General features: G+C 41.3%; 2 protein-coding genes across 3 annotated transcripts in view; both read left to right on the top strand.

Moving 5' to 3' along the window:
• Positions 1–3,479: 3,479 nt before the first annotated feature.
• On the top strand, positions 3,480–5,250 carry LOC130411544 (uncharacterized). Its single transcript, XM_056736246.1, has 2 exons — positions 3,480–3,728; positions 3,957–5,250. The coding sequence occupies exon 2, from the start codon at positions 4,096–4,098 to the stop codon at positions 4,852–4,854; it is 759 nt and encodes a 252-aa protein (XP_056592224.1). The 5' UTR covers positions 3,480–3,728; positions 3,957–4,095; the 3' UTR covers positions 4,855–5,250.
• Positions 5,251–10,885: 5,635 nt separating this feature from the next.
• Positions 10,886–15,230, top strand: part of galntl6 (polypeptide N-acetylgalactosaminyltransferase like 6) — a 166,362-nt gene continuing 162,017 nt past the window's right edge. The window contains exons 1-2 of one of the 2 annotated variants that reach the window (XM_056739301.1): positions 10,886–11,261; positions 11,584–11,823. In XM_056739301.1, coding sequence (XP_056595279.1) covers positions 11,689–11,823 — 135 coding nt within the window. In that variant the 5' untranslated portion in view covers positions 10,886–11,261; positions 11,584–11,688. The other variant, XM_056739307.1, reaches the window with a different exon arrangement.

Below are 15,230 nucleotides of genomic sequence, written 5' to 3'. Positions count from 1 at the left end.
TGTCAACTTTCTTGGCCTTAGCATCCACTAAAAAGCTCCATTATTGACAATCTAGCCTACTAGGTACATCACCGCACTACAGTTATTGACATCTAATAGCATTGAAATAATATATGTGCTCTATTGCCTTGACAATCAAGACTTAACTGAGCATTGCATTGCGTAGTTCTACCAACTGTGCTTGTAGCATCTGTTAGCAATCAGCTCTCTCTGGGTACCTCGGGTTCTCCGGCACTAATTTAAAGTCAAAGAGCAGAACTCCTGAGCGGGAGGTGAATTATTAGGTCTCATTGGCTCGACTGAGACGAACGACTCCAGAGTGGTAGGCGCCACGAGACGTAAAGCAAAGATTTGCAGACAGGAATGCCAAATAAGTGCTGAGACTTTTAGGCCCTCGGGGCCTAAAAGGAGAATGGACAGGACAGAAGGAGCTGCAGTGGCGCACAGAGAGGTTCTTAATCTCTGCAGAGGGAAATAATGAGTGTGACCCCTCAATACAGAGACTGAGACGGTCTCATTAACACAAAGAGCAGGAAAACTATGGAACTAATAAAATGCAGCGTCTCAGCTCCGCTAAGGTATGAGGTTCAGACTAATGAAGAGTAATAAATGAGGCCAAGTACCCTCACCTGGATCACTGCCTCATCCCGTGGGATGGGGATGGCTGGGATAAATCCAAGCATTCTGCCTGACTCACCAATAGACAATTTTAGACCTGCACAAAGGGTGGCAATTCGTCCTACAAATGGTAGAGAATTTAATTTCCCATCATGCTTCTGATGTGCCCGTAAAGAATTAAGCATGCACGTGTGCTCACCCGCTCTTTTGTCTCGTGCCACTGTAACTACAGTTCATTGATTTATATCTCCGCTCAATGCCTATTGGCTCATACATAATGTCTTTTCCAGAAAATTCTGTAAGCATGAGCAAGTTGCTTTCGCCCTTTACGTGGCCTCTCGGAGCCTGATATAGATATCATTTTATTCCGGTGATGTGCCTGTGTCAAATATTCTACCTCAGGGGTATTCTTTCCCACAGAAGAAGAAATTGAAATTCAATAGATTTCCCACCTCCAAAAGGTTGAACAGAGCATGTAAGGGAGAGAGATACCCAGAGGGAAAACTGTCACGCGGAGAAAGATGGTGCCCGACATTTAGTTATTCATTCCTATCTATTTTCACCCACAAAATTAGAGCTATTTGCCAGCCGCTGTCCGTCTCGTGTTACTGCGAGGGACATTTTTTCCCCACCTTTAGCTCCTGCCCCTTAAATTCAGCTAGCACGCGGTCTTTATAGAAAACACCATCTGAATGTAATTTGCAATGTTTATTATGCTCAACAAACAGTATTTTAGGCTCAGGCTGTGCCTACGCCTGCCTTTCATATCGCTTTTCCGCTTTGATCGCCTTTCTCTCCGAGCACAGAATGAATGATAGAGATGGGAATACTCTGGTTAAAGTAGCGTTTTGTTATACACAATTGAGCATTTACTTTGAACGTCTGGTGGATTTTTATGTTAGACATTTGTCATACGGAGGCGTTTCAGGAGCCAAGATATGACAAAGCCAACAGCTCATTTACGTCAGCGTTCCATAATGTTGCACACCGGACAGTCTAATTTGTCATTTCAGACATGTTGAGGATAATACACTAGGATATTACCCTAGGGACAACTTTCGCCAATGAAAATCACAAACGAGCACTGTAAAATCTTTTCATGAAGTCGTAATGAATCAGCTATGTATTATAGCTCTATACATTTAGATTATTTATACAGCCTTTTTGTTGTGAAGGACCAGTCACGGTTGCATTTTGACGGCTCTTTAGCTCTTCGCTTTTTATTGAGTCATTAAAAGAAAGCTGCGCCACTGTGAAACACGCACGTCTCTGTGCTGCATAGATCATACGGCCCATCTCTGTTCTGGAACTATATCTGTCTATGCACCTAAGAGGTTCATAATTATGAGAAACCATTGAGAAACATTGATCAAAACCACACTAACGAGCATATAATTTGTAATTTCAAGGGCTAAATCACTTTTATGAAGACCATAGTCATATACGTTCATACTTTTATAGTGCTGGTGCATAATGAAAAGGCATTCATTCAACATCTGGTCTTGCATTGTTTGCGCAAGGTTTTTCAGCGTCAGGGTGAAATAAGCGACAATACAGGCTTTGCTTTTCGATCTCCTCACTAGGGACCAGGGACAACCTAACCTCTTGATTTCGGCTGACTAGATCATAAGATTGGTGATGTCCTCAGGCTAAGCCCGGGGCCCGAGGCTCACCTAAATGGAAACACACTCTTTCTGCTTAAAAAAACCTTCATCAGCTAAATGAATGTTACTACGGCACTTCAAAGCACAGTGGAGAGACAATGATGCGGTCTGCAGATCATTGCTTGTGTGTCTCTGTAGGGATCACTAAACTAGTGCTGTTACATCAAATATCTTGTGGGGTGCCATGTGTTAACATTAAATTGATATTGTACACAAGACTAAGTTTGTTTTTTAAAAGCATATTTATAATTCCTTCAGACATAGCGTCCATTGGTATGGACATCACATTAAGGGGATAAAAACTTTTAGGCTGATTAACTCTAGACTATATACAGTGTTTTAACAACCTTGTACAGTAACTTCAACTCAAAGACGCATACTGTATGGACAAATGCAAAGTCAGCACATAACCAAAAAGACATTTGCCAAAGCAGAGTTTGAGATGTGTAGAGAAATATTTTTTTATGTCATCAGTATAAAACCTCGAAACAGCTTTCATTGCTTCACATGGATCTGAAGGCTATAAATCACATTTCTACTGTATTCCTTAGTTGATGGACAGCTGTGTAAAGTCTCACCACACATTTTCGATTGTACTCCAGCTTGCTCTTTGACAGCCAAGGACATACAATCTCTTATGATGTCAGTGTAATGTATTTTTGTATTCTGTGTCTCAAAGTTTCAAAGCTGTTGAGAACTGAGTGGTTCGACAGTTTTCTTGTTTTTATCTTTACCTGTTGACCTGTTACAATGGTTTAAAATGGTAGACAAAATGTAGAAAAATAGATTTAAAGTTATTAATTGGACAAAAATATTTGGCAAACAAGCTTACTACAGCATATCAGAGAATAAGAAGTTGCTTTTATTTCAAATATAAAAAATGCATAAAAAACAATATTCACTAAAAGTAACCTTAAGCTTCAGTCTATAACCCATGTACAACTTAAAACATGAATCTAAAGTTTTAATAACACATCACTAATATAATATATCAGTTTTAATTATGTATTTTATAAAATAAAATATAAGATAATGTAAATATAAATCTTTAATAATATTTAATAAAGAAAAGATGTCAACTGTCCAGAGTTAGAGTTTATTTTTGACCACTACTGTATGTTTCCAAGCAAGATTATGTCAGGACTTTGTCCTTCATGTTTTTGAGTTCTCTAACTCTCGACAAAGTCAGGACAGATCCATGTCTTGTGGTTGTTTTATGTGGAGACGCGTGGTTGTTGTTGTTACTTTGCACCACGTGTCATCCTGTCATGCCTCTCAGCCCCGCCTTCTGTCTCCCGTAATCATTCCTTAGTGTTTAATCTCTGTCACCTGCCGCTCACCTCCTGTTTGTAATTTTCCCTCGTTGGTTGTTCCCTATTTAATTCCCTTTTGTTTCAATGTTCCTGGTCGGATTGTTGTCGCCATTCATGTCGGTTTGTGTATTTGGTATGTTACCTGATGTTTGGTATGTTTCACTGAAGTTCTGTTTTTTTGTAGAATAGAAGTGTTTGGATTTGGTATATTCAGTTTTGTTTCTCCTCGTGGGAAGTGTTTATTTTTGAGAGCACGTCTCTGTTTTTCCCCATCGTGGGTTTTGTTTTGTTTACTTAAATAAAAGTATTTTGTTAAAATCGTCTGCCTGCATCTGGGTTCTGCTAATATGTTTCATGACAGAACAATCCGACCAAAGAAGAACCCAGCAGGCATTAAGGACACTGTGCGGTCCCGCCAGGCTCGCCTCCTCTGCGGCATTCACCAGGGTAACGGGGACCTGGACGATTATGCTGACAGGTTCCTAGAAGCCGCAGGAGAGATGGTGTTCGGAGAGGAGGAGCTGACGACGCTCTTCAACGCTGGCCTCAGGGTACCACTCTCGCATGCGGAGATGAGGATGCTGAGACCTCTGGACTTTGAAACCGTTTGGCTGTATGCAGTGGATCAATCAAGCTCCAGGGTCTTAGATCAACCCGCTTGCTCATCACCGCTGGTCGCGATCCCTGAGGGTCGTTCCCTACAGATCGGTATCGGAGGTGTCACCACACCATCCTCCTCACCTTCCGCTGTTTCTCCACTACCAGCTAGCCACTGGGGTAAACGTGGACGGAGGGAGTCGTGGGACTCCCCGTCCGACACCTCTGGCATGGAACTGGTCGGACCCCTCACAGCTTCTCTGGTGCCGGCCACACGTCTCGGGAGCCGGTCCAAGAGGAAGAGGCAACGGAGGGCGGTTCGTAGTCCGAATGTCCCTAAACCAGTGATCCAGCCGTCTCCCAGACCGGCCCAGCAGCCGGATACTCAGCCGGCCGTCCAGCCGGATACTCAGCCGGCCGTCCAGCCGGATACTCAGCCGGCCGTCCAGCCGGATACTCAGCCGGCCCCTAGCCTTGTTCCTCCCAGGACTACACCTGCTAAGTCACCTGGGACTCCCCCTCGGGATAAGACTTTCCCACCTAACCCAAGCCCGTTTGGACTTCCTTCTATGTACTCTTGTGTTCCCCCTCCCCCCCTCCCTTGTTTGTTATTTTTATTGGCACACCCAAATCCCATTTTAGCCTCTTCATGTTACCCTTAGCTTGTTTTGTGCTGTGTTTATGGTGTCTTTCTGTGTGTTTTACTGTTTCCTCCTGCGGAGGGTTCTCCCTTGGAACGCCGTGAGGCGTTTCTTGGGGAGGGGATTATGTCAGGACTTTGTCCTTCATGTTTTTGAGTTCTCTAACTCTCGACAAAGTCAGGACAGATCCATGTCTTGTGGTTGTTTTATGTGGAGACGCGTGGTTGTTGTTGTTACTTTGCACCACGTGTCATCCTGTCATGCCTCTCAGCCCCGCCTTCTGTCTCCCGTAATCATTCCTTAGTGTTTAATCTCTGTCACCTGCCGCTCACCTCCTGTTTGTAATTTTCCCTCGTTGGTTGTTCCCTATTTAATTCCCTTTTGTTTCAATGTTCCTGGTCGGATTGTTGTCGCCATTCATGTCGGTTTGTGTATTTGGTATGTTACCTGATGTTTGGTATGTTTCACTGAAGTTCTGTTTTTTTGTAGAATAGAAGTGTTTGGATTTGGTATATTCAGGTTTGTTTCTCCTCGTGGGAAGTGTTTATTTTTTAGAGCACGTCTCTGTTTTTCCCCATCGTGGGTTTTGTTTTGTTTACTTAAATAAAAGTATTTTGTTAAAATCGTCTGCCTGCATCTGGGTTCTGCTAATATGTTTCGTGACAGATTACATAAGCAAGAGTATGTTACAGTATAGACATATAGTATATCAGCACAAATTATTTTAACTAGTGCTGTCATAAAATTAATCGTGATTAACCGCATCCAGAATAAAACTTTGTGTTTACATAATTTATGTCTGTGTGCATATGAATTTTTTTAAATATAAACACAAAAACCTACACATACATGTATATATTTTGAGGAAATATTGAGATATTTTATGTACATTTACCAATAATTGAAATTATGTGTAAATGCATTTATACATGTTTTTAATTTTTATATTTATATTTTTCCCAAATATAAGCATGTATGTGTATGGTTTTATAATTACAAAATGAATATGCACAGTACACAGACATAAATTATGTAAAAAAAATATTCTGGATGTGATTAATCGCAATGTTTTGTTTGACCTCCCTATTCAGAATACACTAGAAAAGTTCATAATATCAAATGAATAAATGTTTCAAAATAGTAAATCACATCATGCAATACAGAAATTACACCATTGTTGATAATAAACGGCAAACAGTAATCTGAATGAAATAGCCATATAATCCATCATTGCCCTCCCTGGCTCAGATTATGATCTCTGGTCGTGATGCAGACTGTCATTTCTCTCTCTCCGTGTTTTGAGAGCCATTGCTATGCTGTCTAAGACTCAGTCAGGAGATTTATTTTTGATTGAAGTAGAACCCGGGTGTTCTCTTCCAGCAGGCTGTGGAGGGCCCTCACGCTGTCCTTTTCCTTATCGCTGTGCATGCAGGCGGCTGCCGCATCCATTTGAACGGCAACTGTCTGGTTTATCCGCCGCTTTCATCTCTTGTGGTAGACCTGTGCTCAAAGAGCAGTAGCGGCCCTGATTCAGCCCACTCGGCTCATCTCAGCGCCACAGACCGTTCGGCTGTTAGGAAAAGAAAATCTCCAACATGTTTTGTTAATGGCATCTGTGCATTTGATCTTGTCGTGTTGATTGGCGTTTTTAAATGGCAAGACACATCCAAAACATAACCAAAATCTATAGGTGCGCCCCAAATCGCGCACTTATGCACTATTCTACGCCATTAGTATAGATGGTGTGAGTAGTGTGTTTACATTGAAAAATAAAAATAAATAATTGCAGTTTAAGTACCCTGATAATGCACGTTTTTAAACCGAAAATATACATGCACTATATACTGTGGATGTCAGTTGACGTCATTTGTGCTCGTATGGGAAATTGATATACTTCCGGTTAGTATGGTATTTCATTTGGGACGATATACCCTTCTTAATTTCAAACTCTACATGGTTGAGTACATACTGTATAGTTTAAGAGCATAGTGTATATTTAATTTGCGACACATCTAAGATCTCAGTTGTGGACGCAGTGCTTTAAAGTATAAGAAATGATGAAAGAGGTGTTTGGTGGATGGGAATATTAGAAGCATACTGTGAAGTCCTGCACAGAGCCGCGATGTCTGGTTAACAAGCGTAAGAGGGAATCCCTGTTCCCAATCAGGAGGGATTAAGCGGGGCTCTATTCTCTCTGCTCTCTTCCTATGATCAGCGTGGAGAAGATGGTGAAGTGAATAGACCTCGACCACATGTAACACCTGCCACAGAGGTTGGGGGAAAAACAGATGTGTGAAATAGTCATGGAATCACTCCCCCCCCATCAGATCCTGTCAATTTTTTGTGTGAGTTGAATACACAGGGTTTGCTTCTATTAACATTTATGTCTTACACTACACTGGCACATTCCCTATTAAATATGACCTTCTTCCACCCGGGCGGCTGAATGTTGGGAAATCGCTCAGCCCTTTGTAAAATGATTTTATGCATTCGTACAGTCTGTCAAGGCCTATTTCCACTTCAAAGGGGGCTGTTTAATGAACAAAGTTTGTGTAACGCCTTGGGTCCCCGTGGCGATTGCCCGATTAAAGAATCAGTGTTTCATGATTTTTCCACCGTTTCACGTATTGTTTACATTTAAGTAGATTTTTAGGAACTTTGCATGTCTACACTATATGTCTGCTTATACAACATATTTATTTCTATGCTAGTTAAGTATCATCCCCATGCTTGTGATAACATTTAAAAACATATTATTTGAAATGACGCATTCCTGATCAGGCGCTTTTTCCGCAAGAAACTGTCTGTCTTTTTTTACTCATAACTTTTTCTGAAACCCTTCAGCCGCACATTCGTCCTTAGGCAAACAATTTGTTCATTTCTTCTCAGATGAACACTCATTTGTCACATTTTACAATTAGCTGCAGGCATGACATTTAGCTCATTGGGTTGTGATTAGAATAACTCATTGTGTTTGTCCTCCACGGTGTCAGCACACGGGACTGCTGAATATTAGCGTGCCCATTATTTGTCGCTTCCTCGTTTGACGCTGACGCTGAATGCGTTTGATGGAAACGATAGCTGCTCTGTGATTTGTGTGCGGCTGTCATCCAATATCCATCCCAACCCTTTTATTTATGTCACTTATTTATGGTGCATAAATTTTACTCGTCAGACTTAAGTTGGTTAATACTGTTTAATAAATCTTAGAAAGGAGACTAAGTCAAACAGTCGAAACACAAAATCTCATATCCAGAAGGCTGTAAGGGCAAATCCTGTAACATGACACATTACAGAAAAAACGCTTGTAAGACCTTGGCATCTGACCTCCAATTTTCTCCAGGGGTAATGGGTTACCAGGCCCTTTGGTTTGACCTTAAAGCTAACAGTGCTCTCTGTCAACATGTATTTTGGGGGTTTCAGTTCCGATTAAAACTGGTGTCAAAAATAATAACAACTTCCCACATCTATCCGTTGGTTAAAACGACCCGAGTCCAACTGATGCATATTTGGCACTTTTATATTTTGTTCCCTTAACACCTTTCAGCTTTCAATTGCTTCAAGATTGGTTCACAGCATGCTGTTGCTCCCACTGAGATTGATATTTTGAAGAGGATAAATAAACCTGTGAGGTTCATAATCACAGAGGTACAATTGAAGTACTAAAGCAGGTCATTCTGCTCAAACCCAATGGCTTTATGGAAATAGTTGGGCTGTCTACATTTGCATGGTTAGGTCTCAGTGTCATGTAGTATTCATTGTGATAAACGCATGATTTTTATGAACAGCTTTTTGTTGCTGAAGTGATATAAAAAAGGTTATTGCGTTCTTGTTTTCTATCAGAACAACAGTGTGATACTGTGTAATAAATCTCCATAAAATGGAAGGAAGGAGGCGGGAACCGGCAAACATTTAAACATTTAATAAAGTAATATAACAGCCGGCTGCCCCTCACGGACGACCGCCGGCGAACAAAACATAATATAAATACAAATACAAATACAAACATAACACAAGTTCGGGCCCGGTCCTCTCTCTTCGACGGTCCGGTCGCTCGTTCCTTTTATATGCTCCCATCTCCTACGTGATTCGAGCCCGGTGTGCGCATAGCTGCCGCGAATTCACAATTACTCATCGGACTCGAACCACGGTCTCGCCCCGCCTACTCTACTACATACTGATATTACACTTCAAACCCTGTCTGCAAGGATCACAAACCCTTTCACCATCTCTGTAAACCATTTGGAAACTTAAATTTTCATGAAAGATGGAGACGTCTCGCTCTTTTCTGTCATAGCTGATATGTGGCATGAAATGGTTTGATTGATGTGCTTCAGGCTAATAATTAAGACAAAGAGAAGGAGATATTTGCCTTGAACTGATGCCTTTTCAGTTTAAGTTATTATAGTGAGTAAAGTTATAAAAGTGAGAAAATGGCAATGCGCGATTAAAAAATTACAGTTTTTAGTATAGGTATTTAATCAATAATAACTTGTTGTTTTATTTTTAAATCATATTAAGTGAGCAGATCCAGTGGTATGTTTTAAAGGGAGAGTTATGTAAAAAATTACAATTCTGGCATCATTTACTCACCCTCATGTCAATTCAAACCTGGATGACTTTCTTGCCTCTGCAGAACACAAAAGAAGATATTTCGAAGAATGTTGTTAACCGGCATTCATTTACTTGCATTGGTTTCGTGTTCATACAGTAAGAGGGAATGGGTGCCGGCGCTGTTCGGTGACCAAATATCTTATTTTGTGCTCTGCAAAGTAAGGAAAGTCACACAGGTTTGAAATGACTAGAGGGGGCGAGCAAATGATGGAACAATTTTCATTATTGGGTAAACTCTCCCTTTAAAAAGGGCCCCTGTTTCATAAGGTTTGAATCGAGTAGGAAAGTGTTTTAGTTAACTGTGCTTGTGGAAGGTGCTGTCCATGGTGCTGAAGAACAGCATGCATACTACTTTACTTTGAGTCAAGCCTCCCTAATTCTGCAAATTTAGAATGTCTTTCTTATCTGACAAACCCAATTCAGTCTTTCAGTCTCTACTAATGAGCCGATGAGTTGAACCAGCTGTGTCACATGTGCCAGTTATGTAAGTCAATATTATGATGCAGCGCTGTCAGATAATATTCTTTTGGTTTTTTTGGTCTTTGGTTTTATTGATAAGACTCAATGGACTGAATGTTATTCAACTGAAACACCATTGACAGATCTTCATTGTAATTTGGCAGCATACTGTCTATGATGGGTTGCAGAGCACCCTCTGTTGGTGGCCTGAAAAATTCAAATTGTACCAACACAAAGTTTTAGTTATGAGTTATTTACAATAGCAATGGGAGAAAAACCTTTGTGGTTTGTGTATGCCTGGTATTGACAAAATTCATGAAGTTCTGCAATTCACTCAGAAACATCAGGTGATCCCTTGTGAATTCTGTCTCCATATGTTGTGATGCCGTTGCCTTCGGCATAAGCCCCTCTACACAACCCAAACACGCACCCAATCTGTCTTCCTTTCTCTCCATCAAGTCTAGTAGCATTCAATAATAAATAAACAAGTTCAAAGAAATGTGTCTCTTCTTGCTTCTACTCTTAAAAGAGTAAAGAAAGAAAATCATTCATAATCATACAGTCAGTTTTGATTAAGAGGGTATAATTCATAGTGCACAGCAACAAGGGGAGTAGGCAAATCTTTGCAGAACAACCCAAAATGATTTTTTAAACATGTGTATGTGTAATTATTACAACGAACTATAAATGTAATGTGTGGCTATTACTGTGAACAATACAATCAGATGTTTACTATTATAAGGTGTTCCATGCAGATATAAGGTAATAGGCTAAATGGATTGTGCATTAAATAGCCTATACTATACGGTTCCATACACTATTGAGAATGACAACCAGACGGAATCAGATTTCAGACTATATATGATAACAAAACAGAGGTTGTAAGGGTTATTGTGAACACATGCGTTTCAACTACACTCAAGGATACCATTCAACATATCAGTTCAACCTCTTGCGTGTTTATGAGCTTGCCTTGGTGTGAAGGCTGACTGCACGAGTCCAGACTGAGCTATCCAACACATCGGAAAGCGTCGCCCGGCTGCGAGGATGTTTTCATAATAATGCGTGGCACACGTGGTTTATCACCACAATATCTTAAAACTCGAGGGCGATGAGAAGTCGCCCGGGGAGAAAAGAGGAAAAATCTCGAGCAGGCGGGACGCGCGAGAGAGTCTTGATGAAAAGCGCGAAGCGATTTCAAATTGCATCGCGAGCGCGTTGCCACAGATAAAACGCAAAGATCGTCGTTGTCCGCCTGTCATCTTAATCGGGAACCTTATCGTTGTGTGTCTTCAGCGAAGGAGAAGCGATTACCGAGGGACATATATGTTTCAACATGCAAATACCCCTCTACTGTAAGTCGTTTTCATAGTGGCGCTCGTGCGTTCTCCGAGATTCCGGGTGTGTAATGTCTCGCGTGACTGATGAAATCATCTGCTTATTTATTTCCAAGCTATCCTGTGTGTTACAGACTTGTTTAAAAACAAATATACGCGATGCGAAGGAAACAAATCGCTCAAATAATGTTTCTTTAATTGCTCATGACAGTTAGAGATTGCACGGCTCACGAGCCTCCGATAAATACGCATGTTGCTGCGTCTCCGCTTCGTTTTGCGTGTTTGTTTGTTTACGTGCTGTTTTATTCTGCTCAACGTGACTTCTGTTTCCTCTTCGCAGGTGAAAGTTTGTCATCTTGTGCGAGGGAAGGTACGGAGCTCGAGTTCATACGCGGCAGAGTCGCGTCTATTTAGTGTTGGATTGTGTCTCGTTTGTGTCTCCAAGATGAAGAGAAGACAAAAGCGCGTTCTGCAAATGGCATTTCTGTTTATGGTGGCTTTAATTTTTCTGCCTAACGTCGGGCTCTGGTCAATGTACAGAGAGAAGACCCTTATGAAGTCGCATGAGTCTGGAGAACAGGTGAGTAAACACCTTAAACATGTCTGTGACTTCGGCTTTTATAAATTCGCCATGTCAATGAGATCACAGGCTTGCAGTTTAAGCCACCGAGCCCACCTGTACTGAAGGATACGTTGAGATTTTATTGTCCATATTTTTAGCGTTTAAGAGTTTTAATTTACATTTCAAGAGATGTAATGCATCTCTTCAACTGCTGCAAGTACTAAGTACTGTTTTTGTCTATAATTGAGTTTGATCTTTAAATAGATGTTGGAAACTGCAGTAAAGCATGATTACTTTATTTTTATGCATCTTATTTATTTCAACCACTTGAAATAGTTTATAATAATATTATATTTTAATGTTAATCTATTGAGTTGGTGGAACTGGTTTTATAGATATTTTAAATGGTAGGAAAACAATCCACACATTTTATTTCAAATTTATATTTGCAATTACTTGACAATAGCTCTTATTCATTCTGAAAATTGTTTTTGGTCATGTGTATCATACCCATGGAAATGATACTGTACCACTTAAATCAAATAACGAAGACCAAACACTTTACAACCTTTTAACTACTGTGTCCCAGAATACAAGACATTGAACACCCAGTTTTTGATAGTTCTTCAATTAAACTTTTAAGATGCAGTACCATAACATCTTTATGCGCCTTGCACAGTTAATGAATGGTTTACGTGTTACATTATTGTGCGTTTGCCTCCCACAAGATTATGCATTTAAGAGCACTTAGGAAGTCAGCAGTTTGCCTTCGGGGAAACATAAATCAGCAGTCAGAAATGAACGATTTTCTAAGCGAGATCTACAAAAATGAAGAGGATAGAGCTCTATCCGATGCTAATATTGAATATTTGTTGTGTATCTGTCTAATGCTCTCAAAGAGGAGGAGTTAATAACTCAACCTCCTGAATGATTGATCTTTATAAGTGTCGGGCTTATAGCATAATTTTCATTGGGTTGAATTCTTTAATCACCATTAACTCGAGCTCTCAGAGAACAACATGGATAAGCTCATTTGCTCGGCAACTGGCTGTTACTCGTGATGAGAGTGCAATCAGTGATTCTCTCCGCCAGCTGTCAATGTGTCATATTTAGTCCCCTGAAAGCATCTTGCATTTGGAAAATCACTTGAGCTGGGTTGGCTGCACTCACTTAGTGTACCGTTGCTGTGTTTGACGTGCCTTGTGTAGTTCACTACCCAGAGCATCACTACTAGATTACATTTCCTTCTTCTTTCTCCTCTGTCAAGTGAGCTGGAGAGACCAATACGAACTTGCTTAATCCTCTCTGCTTCCCCTCTCTCTACCTGTTATGAGTGCGCAACCCTCCCCAGATGCCGAGGGGTGCTGTTGGCTCTTGTGATCTCGCCCCCGGGTACCTGGTTTCTTTTGGTTTGTGCAACTGCGATGTAGTTTTCCTGCTCAAGGGAAAAATGCTGAGTCTGTTTATTGCGTCTCGTAATTGCTCCTCTCTCATTTGTTTTGCCGTAGTTGCATGGCTTTTGCCTTGGGCGAGCGCAACTGCACGAAAGCAGTCTCTTCATTAAAGCCAAATCAGTGAGCAAGCACTACGGTGTTGACAGGGACGAAAATATCACAAAACCTCATGCAGGGTGTTGTCCTTTCTGTCTCAGCGGACTTTCTCTTCCTAATTTTCCCAAATGGCATTCTCCAGGCAAAAACAACCCTACCCTGAAGCACAGATACTTTAACCCAATTAATGCCAATGTGACGGGCAGGCTTTTGCATTGATAGCCACACAAAATAGGTGCTGCAACCTTAAAGGGATAGTTAAGGATCTTTAAAATGAAAATTCTGTCATTATTTGCATGCAGAACACAAAAAATGATATGGTGTAAAATGTCGGTAACAGAAAACCATTGATCCCCATTGACTTGCATTGGTTTTGTGGCCACACTGTAGAAGTCAAAGGAGTTTTGGTTACCAACTTTTTTTTAAATATCTCACAGGTTCAAAATGACAACAGGGTGAGTAAATGATGACAGAATTTTCATTTTGAAGGTGAACTTTAAAATGAAACATTAAACAGGGCCTCATATGCACAAGCACAATCGATCCATACACTGTCATCTGAATAGTCAATGGCATGTAATAATGAAGAAAACCAGAGTCACAGTCTATTGATTCTCAAGCAGTTATTAAGAGAATATAATTATTGGATTGAATCTGCGAGGGAAGATGCCTGGGAGGGCATCGCATAGACGAGAACAGTCTGGGGGATAAAACTCAATCTCTTCAAGTCACACACTCCCTCACTCGAGCCGGAGTTGGAGTTTACGAGCTCCATAGAAATAACCCAGTGCCTGTCATTGTGCACCTGTCGGAGGGGAGAGATAATTGATGGCGGGGATATTGTGCCAATAAGCTTCCAAGAATCACTGTGAATAAACCTGCCTTGTGTGTCGTCTTTTATTATCCGATAGCAATTACCCATGATTCAATCAGCACCCGGATCCCAAAAATCCTCCCTCAGAGATGTTAAGCGAGGTTTAACAAAACGGTAAAGCGCGATGGAAAGCGGACTGGATGACAGGCGCTGGGTTCCTTTGTCTGCTTTGTTGAGAAGAAACTGTGCTGAGCTCTGTCCCACCTTCCCTTCAAAATCCTCGCTGTCTCTCCTTTGGGAAACAATCATGTTGAATTAGCTCTGGCGGCCCACTCCTGGCACGAGTAAACAGCATCTGTGTACTTCAGTGGGTGGCGCGCACAGCGGCGGTGCTATGAGATGGACGTGCGCTGATAAGCGTGTGTCAGGACTGATAACCTTCCCATGGCTCCTAACAAGACCCTAGCATTGAGTGTGACATAGCGAAGGCCCACGAGCATTATGAAGACGCTGTCTAAGCAATGCTATCTCACCGCTCCGCTACGCTTCTATGTGTTGACAACAGTGGGGCGTGTAAGTGCTGTCACAGATAGCAAGGTGGATAGCAAGAGGTTTGCCATTTTTAACTACCTGGGGTGGAAGTACGACGGAGGTGGAGAGCCAGGTGACCTCGGGCCCTAAGCTTGCTTAGATCAAATTCTTAGCCGACCGTGTTTGTGTCACTTGAGACGGAGGAATATTATTGTCGCGTTCCATTTGCCAGCAAAGTGACAAGAGGAAGGGAGATGTAGTAATTGCAATTACCTTTAGTGTCATGCTGGAGAGATACATTATGGTAATGTAAACGTCAAGCTGACAGCGAGAGTGTGGGTTAAGAGAGCACCAGATTATTTGAACTGAATTGTGGTCGGGGCATTTTGAAGGGTCAAGCAAACAGGGAAGAGAATTTCAGACAGAGGCTAGAATAATCAAGGGACGAGGGAAAGATACTTTACGGTTTGTGTCGTACGTCATATTTATTTTCAAGAGTTGTTTTAAGTGTCCTTCACTGTTAGGGTTCT

Source organism: Triplophysa dalaica, chromosome 2 (genome assembly GCF_015846415.1).
Source record: "Triplophysa dalaica isolate WHDGS20190420 chromosome 2, ASM1584641v1, whole genome shotgun sequence".
Classification (NCBI taxonomy): Eukaryota; Metazoa; Chordata; class Actinopteri; order Cypriniformes; family Nemacheilidae; genus Triplophysa; species Triplophysa dalaica.
This window is presented reverse-complemented; position numbering and strand designations above follow the sequence as displayed.